This window comes from Triturus cristatus, chromosome 7 (assembly GCF_964204655.1).
Source record: "Triturus cristatus chromosome 7, aTriCri1.1, whole genome shotgun sequence".
NCBI lineage: Eukaryota > Metazoa > Chordata > Amphibia > Caudata > Salamandridae > Triturus > Triturus cristatus.
In genome coordinates, this window is record NC_140590.1 from 1,839,629,176 (window position 1) to 1,839,641,186 (window position 12,011).

The 12,011-nt window shown below is 47.6% G+C and overlaps 1 protein-coding gene across 1 annotated transcript; it reads left to right on the forward strand.

The window, feature by feature from the left end:
* The first annotated feature begins 10,731 nt into the window (after nt 1-10,731).
* LOC146813380 (olfactory receptor 5AR1-like) lies at nt 10,732-11,688 on the forward strand. Its single transcript, XM_085615400.1, has one exon. It carries the CDS (start codon nt 10,732-10,734, stop codon nt 11,686-11,688), a length of 957 nt encoding a protein of 318 aa, XP_085471526.1.
* The last annotated feature ends 323 nt before the right edge of the window (nt 11,689-12,011 follow it).

Consider the following 12,011-nt stretch of genomic DNA (forward strand, 5'->3'; position numbering starts at 1 on the left):
AGTTACAACATACAAACATCTCCATTGTCTGCTTCGCTAGCTATAGAACAGCAAAAGACCTTTCCCACGAGAATTCTGCCTTTCCCGAGAGCAGCGCTTACTTCTGCCCTACTACAGAATCGTTACTTCCGTTGATAAAGTAGCACATCCCTCTAGTTCACCCTTCTAACAAGAATCAATTAACTGTTACCCTCCGGAATGCTCCTAAGAGTTTCACAATTAACCAGAATGCCTTCTGATACACGCACTTACACACCAGAAAATGTAGTACATTCACACAGAATTCTGTCTTTCCCGAGAACAGCGAACAGTCTGTCCTACTACAGAATTATATCACACGTTAACAAAGCAGCGCTTACCTCTGCCCTGTCCTTCTAACAAGCTCCGAGAATACCTATTACCTTCCTAGTGATAAGCTTTAACGGGATACCATACGGATCCCTGGGACTCAAAACCAGAACTTCACAGGCAACCTTCACTACCATATACACTTCTTTCACACAGAAAATACGTTTCTAATGGCAACACACGGCGATGCTACCTTATCGAACCCAGACAATGCGATGCGCAACTTCAATTGTCACACGTTTTCCCCTGCCTGCATACAGGGCCGACAATTCCGCCTATTCCGAGAGCAGCACTTCCCTCTGCCCTACTATGGAACAGTCACCGACTCCCTTCTCCCAGAAGCCGTTCACAATACATAAAACTCAATACAACTCAACATATAGTGTTAGTACAAATATCAATCAATAATTAACAAGCCTATATACACGCAATTTCGCCAGATTAAGACAATAGCAAACCATCATTCTGCTACCAAGAAACTGGTGCAGATCAGAGCTTCCGAATCCCCTCTACTTCCACAGACGGAATGATTTCACAGTTACACACGCATACACACATCACACGCTGGTGGGGCCCATTACACCAACATTCACCCTAAATCACTCTATCCGTGCCCTGTAAAGGAGAAACACCTGTACATGAACTCTATCCAATCTGCCTGTACTTTGAGGTCAATGGCATCTGCTTAGTTGCTTGTAAATCTGGCTAAGAACATTTCATAAAATACACCAATAAATTCAATAAACTTGACAAGAAATAACCACCCGAGACAGAAATTCAAACAGATTTTTCATTTACTAAAATTGTAGGAAAAGCCAATTAAATGCAAATTTCATTTCTCTCATATTTACCTATTCTGTCTAAATGTCAGATCCTAAGTCAGAACCGGTCCTCTGAAGAAGAATTATAGTTTTCTGCCGTCATGTAGAGTCATCGTCCTCTCCGTCAGCATAGGGACCTCGCATCATCAGCTCGGGAAGAAGTGGCACTAGACCTCTCTAGTCTACTATTATTTATACTAAAATTTACATTCTATAAAGTTACATTTTTCTATTCAGAACGGATGAATGGCGGAAATAATGTCATCTTGGTACTTTTTCGATATTATGCGAGATTTTCTCACGCATAGATTGTCCCAAATAATGAATAGCAGAACGTCCATGACTAATTCGATACTTTTACGGATGTCTCTACTAGGTGAATTTGTTTCAATAGTGAGTTCATAACAAGTTCGTATCAACTTTTCTGTCTTCCAGGGTCTCCTGGCAGATGTCCCGGACTTGTCATCATGTTTATGGCTTTTCAGTTCATCTGAGGTGCAAGGTCACAGGCAGAGCGAAGCCTTTTTGTAAATTTCCATCTATTTGAATGCAGGCTGTAGATGGTAGCCATTTTCGGGTAGGCCACATTGGACAACTTAAGCAAAAATAAACATAAAACAGAATTACTGCACGGAAATGATTAAATAGTGTTATTCCCCTGCTAATACCCTTATGTGTGTGTATTTATCTAGCCATTTGCGACATCAAAAGCCATTATTGCATATTAATTTAAGCGCAAAATACAATAACATCACATAAGCAACATCGTTTTCTGTCAGTTTGCTCACCAACTTAGTTCACTTATTATTTAGCCATGCAATAGCATTCCCACGTGTAATTCTCTTGTTAATAAGGTTGGTTAAATAACATTTGACAAACTTTTAATACTTAATGATTAATCAGTAGTACTTTTAGTTATAACATGCGAAAATGAAACAGGTATTTGGTTTAAAGGTAAAAAACCCTGCTCCATCACTAGCAAGACCCCAATATTTAAGAAACATTTGTTCTATAAATGGGTGCAGATTTGGGCTGGACTGGTGAAGAATCCCAGCATCTGAGCACGCAGAGTAGTTTGTCACTGGTACAAAATGTATTTTGCTCGGAATGCTCTTCTGCTACAACTGCATATCACCGAAGTTCCCATGTACTTTAGCCCAGGAAATGTGTCTATGGCTTTGTAGCAAGCACACGGTGGGGTGATATGTACACCCACCAGGGAAACCCTACAAGTAGTAATACATTGTGGTAAAATAGGCTTCCTTCACCTCCATTCAGTTTTTAGATACTTTGGTGAGCCATTTCCAGGGGCATTGAAGACTGCAGCTGCTGTAACTGTAGCGGCATTAAGCAAGCAAGGCTAAGATCATGACGTGACCAGGAGATAGGTAAAGCAAAGAAAAGAAGCAAGGAATAAACTTGGAACAGCTTTAGAAGTGTCACAAAGCACAATGCATAGCAATTGAATAGCATATCTGACCAAAGAAGAGAGAAAAGAACCTTCCCACCAAGAGTTGGCCCTGGCAACGATTCGCTAGAATATATGTTGGCAGAAGATGAGGGCTTTTGGGCACCCCGCAGTGCAGGCGGCCCCATGAAGCACAGGTCGCAGGCCTCCTACAACGCAATCCGTACTTTATGAAGCTCTTATATTATACTGTAAGACTCTCGGGTTCATTTGACATACCTTCCAGGAGGGGTCAAGCTGCACGTAGCATGTAAAAGAGGTGCAGGTTGAAAAGAGAAAGGACCTTATACGTTTTTAACCATGCAACAGTTGATGTTATTGCACCAAGGATATTGTGCTGCATAACTAAATACTTATAAGGTCCCAAAAGCGAGACCTAGTGGCTATGCCGATGCTTGTTTAATTTATTCACTAAATCGCCGACATGCATTACATTACTATTTTAAAGTAAAACATTTCAACTTAAAAACGATAATGTAATGCATGTCTGAAACTTAGTTAATTTAATTTTGCGTGTAAGTGTACCCACTGCCCATTTGCCCACCTCACCACGCTCCGTGGTTGGCAGCAGCCGCTGGGCCCTGTTCTTTGTGGAGGCAGCCACCATGGTGATGATAGGATGAGGTGGGCATGTACAGAGGGAGGTGGTAAAATGTTTTAGTAGCAAAGTTTAAGACATTGTCAAAGGGGGCGAAGGAGTCCTACTAGGAGACAGTTGCAGTAATTACGTTTACTGAGTATTAGGTGATTAGTAAAATGTTTAGCTGTGTGGGTGGAGGAGGGGGTTGAATCTTCTGTGGATATATAAAACTTGCTGCCAAGCTGCTGAGGCAGTGATAGACGCTTGGCAGGACCGAAAAATCACTGCTATTTCTGCCATAGGTGCCCGTAGGAAAGCAAATTTGATAAAGTTAAGAGAAAGGAGCAGTAGGTATGAAAGCATAAGACTCCTGTCTTTGCGTTTAGCATGAGGTCACAGAATCATTTGTCAGTCAGTCCATAGTGTAATGTCCGGCGCGCGCGAGGCGTTCTAGCCTTCCGCGCTGCCGGAGTGCGCTAGCGCTGACGCATGACGTCATACGCTGGTGGGTATAAATAAAGAGGCGTGGCCTCGGCGAGTCTGTCGGGAGCCGCGTGTGAAGTGTAAATTACCGGCTCCTGTGATTCATTAGCGTGAGCGCGCAAATATGTAAATTAGCGTTAAACAAACGCTACACTGGCGACGAGGGAGTGTTTTTTGAACCCTGCATCTGCTGCATGTTGCCCCACAGAGATGTGCAGCTACCACCCATGTCTTTTGGCCAGAGAGTGGTGTTCCATCCCGGAGGGGGCCCTGAAGAGCCAGCTGGTGCTCCCTGAGGGATACACGGTGAGAGCCTGAGTACCCCATCCCAGTAGCCCGAGAGGTATACAACACGCCTGTGTGGTGGCAGGGCTGATGCCACGAGAGACCAGACGACGGCCGCCCTGTACCCCGGAGCAGGCCCGGGCCCGGTGGGAGCGTCCAGGCCCCCGAGAACCCCGATGCTGGCTCCCGGAGGTACGTGAGCCCACTCAAGGGTGTAGAGGCACGGAGGGGGACCACACTAGACGCGCACCAAGGGATGCCCACCACTCGCTTTCGATGAGGGGAGAGAGGCAGCCGGCTTCCAACGCACGCTGAGCACGTGCCACGATGGTGTCGATTCCCGCCATAGAGCCGTTTGTCGTTGACGGTGCCCCGTCGTCCCTTGCCCCGCGCTTGAGGGATTGGACAGACCGCCTACAAATATATTTTGAGGGGGCAGGCATCTCGAGGGAAAGACGCAGAGCATTGCTACTCCACCTGGGAGGCAAAGACATCCACCGCATCTACAAGACCATCGTGGAGGCAACGCCGAAGACTTACCTCACGCTGCTGAATGCTCTAAACGCCCATTTCGAACCCATGGCGAACAGAGTCTATGAAAGATTTATCTTTCATCAAGCCAAGCAGGAGGCAGAAGAGTCCCTAGATGCGTTCCATGGCAGACTGAAGGAGTTAGCCAGCACGTGTGGATTCCGAGATGAGCAGGAGGAGATCCGAGGACAGATCATACAAGGGTGCTACTCGTCCAAGCTTCGAGTCACTGTCCTCCAGGAAGACGGAAAGCCCCTAGCAAACATCCTCACTCTAGGACGGTCAAAGGAGCTATCGCAGGCGAGGGCCTCGCACATGGAAGCAGCCCTGTATCGCCCCGTGAAGACTGAACAACCACAGGTGGCGGAAGCGGTGAACGTGGTACGGCCCAAGGTGAGACCTGCCGGAGGGAAAAGACAACCGGAGACGAAAAAGAAAGAATGCGGGTATTGCGGAGGCCAGCCCCACCGCATGCAGGACTGTCCAGCCAGAGGAAAAAAATGCAGCGCATGCGGGAAGATGAACCACTTCGCAGCGGTGTGCAGGTCCACCAGAGTCAAGAAAGAAGCGGCACATGCAGGGCAAGAGGGGGCGGATAGCGAAGACATGGACGATGACACCGAGGAGTACCCAGTTCACTACGTGTTCGCGATCAACCAGCCACAAAAGAAGAAGCGCAGACTTCCAAAATGTCGCATCTTGGTCCACCAACAGGAAATAAAAGCGACCATTGATACAGGGGCGTCCATTGAGCTGATGGCCGCCAACGTCTATCACCAGCTACGCACCAAACCTCCGCTGCGAGAAGCAAAGATCCGAGTATTTGCGTACGGCCAGAAGACGCCCATCCCTCTCATCGGGTGTTTCAAGACGGAACTGCAACATGGGGAGAGGAAAACAGGCACCACCATCTATGTCACAGAAGAGGGCAGTGGGATGCTGCTGAGCGGGCAATCGGCCGAAGAGCTGAGACTGATCTCGTTTGCCATGGCGGTCCTAGAGGAGGAGCTGGATACCATCATGGAAGAGTTCGGAGAAGTTTTCATAGGAATCGGGTGCCTGAAAGGAAAGGAAGTGTCCTTACATATCGATCCATCTGTCCAACCGGTGGCGCTGAGGCACAGGCGAATTGCGTTCCATCTGAGGCAAAAGGTCGAAGAGGAGCTGGAGGCTCTGGAAAAACAAGGCATCATAGAGAAGGTCAGCGGGCCAACCCCATGGGTATCCCCGATCGTCATTGCCAGGAAGCCAAAACAGCCAGGACAAGTCCGCATCTGTGTGGATATGCGCCTCCCCAACGCCGCAGTAAAAAGGGAACGACACCTGACGCCCACCATTGATGACATCTTGGGGGAGTTGAACGGGGTCAGGTGGTTTTCAAAAATGGACCTCCGATCAGGCTACCACCAGCTGCCACTCCATCCAGACTCGAGGTACATAACCACCTTCTCCACACATGTGGGCCTCAGACGGTATCGGCGTCTAAACTTCGGCATCTCGAGTGCCGCCGAGGTATTCCAAAATACCATTAGAGAAGTCCTCAGTGGGCTCCCTGGAGTGCTCAATGTGAGTGACGATCTGCTGATCTATGCGTCAACCATAGAGGAACACCACCAGAGGTTGAGGGGAGTCCTCAAAAGGATCCAGGAGTCAGGCCTGACCCTGCACCGGGAGAAGTGCCAATTCTTGCAGAACAAGATTAGTTTCTTCGGGTACACTTTCTCGGATCAAGGTGTGGCCCCAGACCCGGACAAGGTGAAGGACGTTCAGGAAGCCCCAGCCCCAACAAACATCTCGGAAGCCAGGAGCTTCTTGGGCATGGTAAATTTCTGCGGATGCTTCATCCCTGACCTCTCCAACCTCACCGAAACCTTTCAGGGAATTGACCAAATCATCGACCACATGGCAGTGGGGCCCCGAACAAGAGCAAGCTTTCCAAGCAACGAAAGCAGCCCTTTTGGCTGACAATACCTTATCGTACTTCGACCCTGCGAAGCCCACCAACGTGGCGGTGGACGCAAGCCCTTTTGGTCTGGGAGCGGTGTTAGCTCAACTTCAGAGCAACAGAGAGTGGGCCCCCATCGCCTATGCGAGCTGGTCCCTGACCGAGACAGAACAGCGCTACTCGCAGATCGAGTGAGAGGCCATTGCCATTCACTGGGCCTGCAGACATTTTCACGTATACTTGTATGGCCCCTCATACCTCTCTTCCAAGCGTCAGCATCGAAACCACCACCCCGAATCGAAAAGTGGATACTCCAATTACAAGGGTACGACTACCGGGTGGAGTACAAACCGGGGGCCACGAACCCGGCGGATTATCTGTCGAGACACCCGCGGAAAGCCACCACGGAAGAAAGGGAAGAAGACACAGAGGAATATGTCCGGTTTGTGATGGAGCCTAGCTGCAATCATCGAAGTGTCGAGAGGTGACAAATGTTTACAAGTAGCGGCGGAGGCCGTCAGGTCAGGGGATTGGAAGGCAATCCAAGAATCGCTAAGTCGGAGGACACCCCAAGCCAGACTGACACTGGAATCCATCCTGAGAGTAAAGGGAGAACTGTCTATTGACGGCCAAGGATGTCTTCTACGTGGCCCTAGACTGGTCATGCCGGCCAGCCTTGCCCATCAGGCAGTAGACTTAGCCCACAGAGGGCACCAAGGAATGGTGAAAACTAAGGGCAGGCTCAGAGCCAAGGTATGGTTCCCTGGCATGGACGCTATGGTAGAGCAGACTGTGAGAACCTGCAATTGGTGCCAAGCGGCAGGACAGCCGGACCGCCCTCACCCAGTGGTAACCGAAGCAAACCCCCAGAGACCGTGGGAGTGCATGAGTGCCGACTTCGGACACCTCCCAGATGGACGTTATGCACTAGTCATCATCGATGACTTTACCAAATAGCCAGAGGTCGAAATAGTGGGGAGCCAGACAGCCAGCGAGGTGATAGCGAAGTTCGAGAAAACCATCGCCACTCATGGCATATTTGAAGTGGTCAAGACCGACAACGGACCCCCCTTCCAAGGGCAGGAGTTTGCAGAGTACCTCATGAGTTGGGGGATCCATCATCGCAAGGTGACACCACGCTGGCCCCAAGCCAACAGAGAGGTGGAGAGATTTATGCGGACCCTCAATAAGACCATACGCATAGCCATGGCGGACGGGTCTCCATTGGAAAGGGCGATTTGCAGTTTCCTGAGGGAATACCGGATGACCCCCCATGTAACAACGGAGGTAGCGCCGGGCACGGCCACCATCGGAAGAATAGTGAGTGACACGCTCCCCCACCACCCGACCTGGGTTCCGGTACAGGCCAGTAATGAGAAGACTCTGGCCAATCGGACTCGCTCAAATGATCAAGCCAGCCGATGGAGATGAGCTAAGGAGTCCACGATCCAATGGCAAGATCAGGTGTACGTCAAGGACCGATACCCTGGAAGCAAATTCAGACTCCCTCGAACCACGACCATGGACCGTCACCCGCCGGACAGGCACTATGGTGACCACCAAAAGAGGAGCTGAAGCTGTTACCCGAGACGTGTCCTTCTTCAAGAAAGTCCATCCTGGGACGCCTTCATGTCCCGGGCCCGAGCCAGAGGGACGAAGCCCCCGCCAACTGAGCGGAGACCAGGAGGGGGAGGAAGGTCCGGGCGAAGATTGTGACTCTGAGTCCCTACCAGCAACTCCTGGGAGTAACCTGCCCAGCTGCTCCGCGTCCCGGGAGGAGCACAACACCCCACAGCGCAGGACCCCCGAGGTGGCCCTATCCAGGGGCGGCCAATCCCGCTATGGCCTGCGGAAGAACCCCGCACCATCGTCCCAGTTGGCTGACTATCTGGTGTAACCCGCAAGGATTGGCAGACTGGTAACAGATCCATCGTTCATTTGCATTTTGTGTTAATTGTTTGTTGCTTTGATAAAGTTTGGAAGGAGTGTAATGTCCGGCGCGCGCGAGGCATTCTAGCATTCCGCGCTGCCGGAGTGCGCTACCGTGACGCATGACGTCAGACGCTGGCGGGTATAAATAAAGAGGCGTGGCCTCGGCGAGTTAGTCGGGAGCCGCGTGTGAAGTGTAAATTACCGGCTCCTGTGATTCATTAGCGCGAGCGCGCAAATATGTAAATTAGCGCTAAACAAACGCTACACATAGGAGTGATAGGAAGAGAGGAGAGAAATTAAAAGAGAATAAAACATGTGTGTGTCATTGCATAGAGGTGGCAGGAGAAGCCAAAAGAATAAATGATGTCCCCACAGGAGTTGCCCTTCAATAGTCAACAGTCTGAGGGGTGCTCTCTAAATCCCTCCAGAGCAGACCACCTCCTCTCTTTCTCCCAACAGTTAAGGCCCGGACTCTGCAGCATCAACAGAGAAGTCAGATGAATTAATGAATCTGTGATCTGGGACTCCTGTCGTCTCCTCTGCCATGCTTCCCCAGAAGCCCAGTCTGTTGTTTTATTCTGATATATTCAAGTTGCTGAGATCGAGGCTGAGAGTCTTTTTTATATTTTACTTGTAAATGGGTTGCAATCACTGGAACATATGTGGGTTGGTTGTTGAATCATGGGTGTGAGGCTTCTTCCCAGGCCGCAGAGGAACTAGAGCGTAACCAGCAGTGTAAAAAGGCATGTTTCCCTACTGACCTCGAGGAAGGGTGCTTTATCTGAGAGGGAGGCCTGGGCATCTCTAAGTCTCTAGGGTAGCTCGGTGAAGCAGCCACAGCATAGCTTGGGGAGAGTTGTAAGAAGGTAGAGTAAGAGGACAGAATTGTTGACACACACAGTAAATCTGAATGTTATTGTTTTAAATGAAATAACACTTTAATAAACACATTAGAAGTGTACAACTGTGAAAATAGAACAAGAAATGCAGGTCTGAAGTCTAAAGCATTAACTGTTACAAAGAATGAGGAAAATATGTCTCTGGGTGTGGCCCTGTTCTGCTACTGCTGACGTCATTGTTCGTACTGTTGTCCACTTTGCCTAAACTGCTTATTTAGGAAATAATGGGCCAATGTTATCCTGTGACACCTGGGTGATATGAATACTCCTGGGCTGTCCAGGGTGTTGCCTGTTTTTAAAATGGACATCTTTGTAGGTGTTTGGTTCTTCAAATTCACTGGGGTAACACTGTATGATTGAGAACCTACAAAATGTGTTAAAAGAAAACCTGGACTCTACCCGGCCGCCCTGTGAGGGATTCCAAGTGAGGCTCAATGACATTCTTGCACCAGCTGAGCCAATGATGGATGCCAGACTAGACAGAGATTTGGTAGTGCTTGGGTGGTGCAAAGAGGTCTCCCCAGTTTTAAAAGAAGACCAACGCTTAGTGCAGTGGTGCATGTTTTCTAGTCTGTCCACTATCTGGGTCATCTCACAATACATGTATTTGTCGTGAGGCATCCTTCTATCTCGGAAGTGGCAGGTGGAGTGCTGCGGATCAGTCAGGCTGGGGTCTTTAGGTTTTTTTTGCTGGATGTGGCCCACGGGGAGGTAAAGCTCTACAGACACAAACTAATCCCTTGATGGGACATTATGTGTATCCTCCGAGCCTCAAACACAAACGGAAATGAAAGAAGCTTCTGGGATGCGATAGGGGGTATCCATTTTATGGCATTATGGGCACATACTCTCAAACATGAGCTAACACACCTCCCCCAAAATTGTAAAGCCACAAAAACAAAGTGTACTCATTCCCTCTATGCAATGTTTGTGGTAGACCTCACGCCTTGGGTAATGTACGCGTTGCCATTGAAGGCAATGCAACGCGTGCACGTTTTTAAGCGAAAAACCGAGCCGATTTCAAGAGGTCTCCTCCCTAACAGCGCATGCACGCTGCGTAGGCGAGACCTAAAAATGGAATCAAACATGACTACAACATCCAGAATGCATTAGGTTTTCGCACGAATGTCCAGGACTAGAAACGGTATCCATGGCTGTCTGAGAGGAGGTGATTACCCACTCTCTCAATTTGTGGCTTCCACCTGGGCAGTAATTGGTGGTAACACAGCTGTTATTCTTGGGTTGATGTTCATGATTTGGCTACTATTTGCAACAAAGGTCTTTATTTTTTTTAATACACTATAAATAGATAACAACAATTTATCCAGATCAATGCTTTGTACTTCAGCTACAATATCTTTTGCTTTTCATAATCTTGTGTTTCCTTTTTCCCCAGATCTCCCTTTATTTATTGAGCAACATCACAAAGCACAGGAATGATGGAAAAGTCCAATCAGACTCTCTTGACTGAATTTTTAATTTTGGGATTATCGCAAAATCCTCGGCTTCAAGTTCCAATTTTCATTGTGTTCTTACTCATGTATTTATTTACTCTTCTTGGAAACCTTGTCATTATTACCTTAATATGCATTGATGCACATCTTCAAAATCCCATGTATTATTTTCTCCTCAACTTATCTTTCCTAGATATTGGTTTCACAACGGTCACCATCCCAAAACTGCTGGCGGTCTGCTTAAAAAGCAAGGAATCTGACAAATCCATCACTTTCTCTGCATGCATCCTTCAATTCTATTTCTGCGTTTCCTTCCTCAGCACAGAGTTTTACTTACTGTCGGTCATGGCTTATGACAGGTACATTGCAATTTGCAACCCCCTGCGCTATCCATCTATATTGAATACAAGAGACATGATTTCATTGACTGTAACATCCTGGACACTTGGCTTTCTGGACACTATCGCACATACTGTTTTGATTTCAAAATTAGCGTTTTGTGCATCAAATGAAATCAATCATTTCTTTTGTGATATGAATGCTCTTCTAAAACTATCTTGCACAGACACATTTGTCATAAATATCACAACCTTCGGAGGTGTTGTGTTCGGACTGGGCCCTTTCATCTTAACAATAACGTCCTATGGACTAATCATCTCAAATATCATGAAAATTCCCTCCAAAACAGGGAGACAGAAGTTGTTCTCCACATGTTCCTCTCATCTGACTGCAGTTTTTCTGTTCTATGGAACTGAGCTCGGTGTTTATCTGAGACCGACCTCAAGCTTTTCCTTGGACAAAGACAAGATCTTTGCTGTAATGTATACAGTTGTCATTCCAATGTTGAATCCAGTTCTTTACAGTTTGAGAAACAAGGATGTAAAAGGTGCTTTGAAAAAAGCTACAGGGAAACTAAGGCAGACAAACACTGTATTGAAGTAATGTAATAGTTCAAGCTGTATGAACGAAACGTATTATTATCTCTGGTCATGCCCCAGGTCTTAACAGAGTTTGCTTATAACATTAACACCAAAAGTAAGGCTCTGTGAAAATTAAATGTGTCTTTACTAATCAACAAAAATCTGGGCAAACGATGACAGGAAATAATTAATGAATTTATACACATAACTGTAAACCAAGACATTGTTTTATGGCCTGAGTCATCACACCTGTGGAGTTTCCCATTATTCAGCTAAGAAACAAATAATACAAAAGGAGGCTACAGAGAAAGAGTTTGAGAAAACATATGTGCTCCCAAAATAAGG

Excerpts from the sequence above, each read along its gene's own strand:
- LOC146813380 (XM_085615400.1), top strand. The coding sequence starts at position 10,732 with ATGGAAAAGTCCAATCAGACTCTCTTGACTGAATTTTTAATTTTGGGA.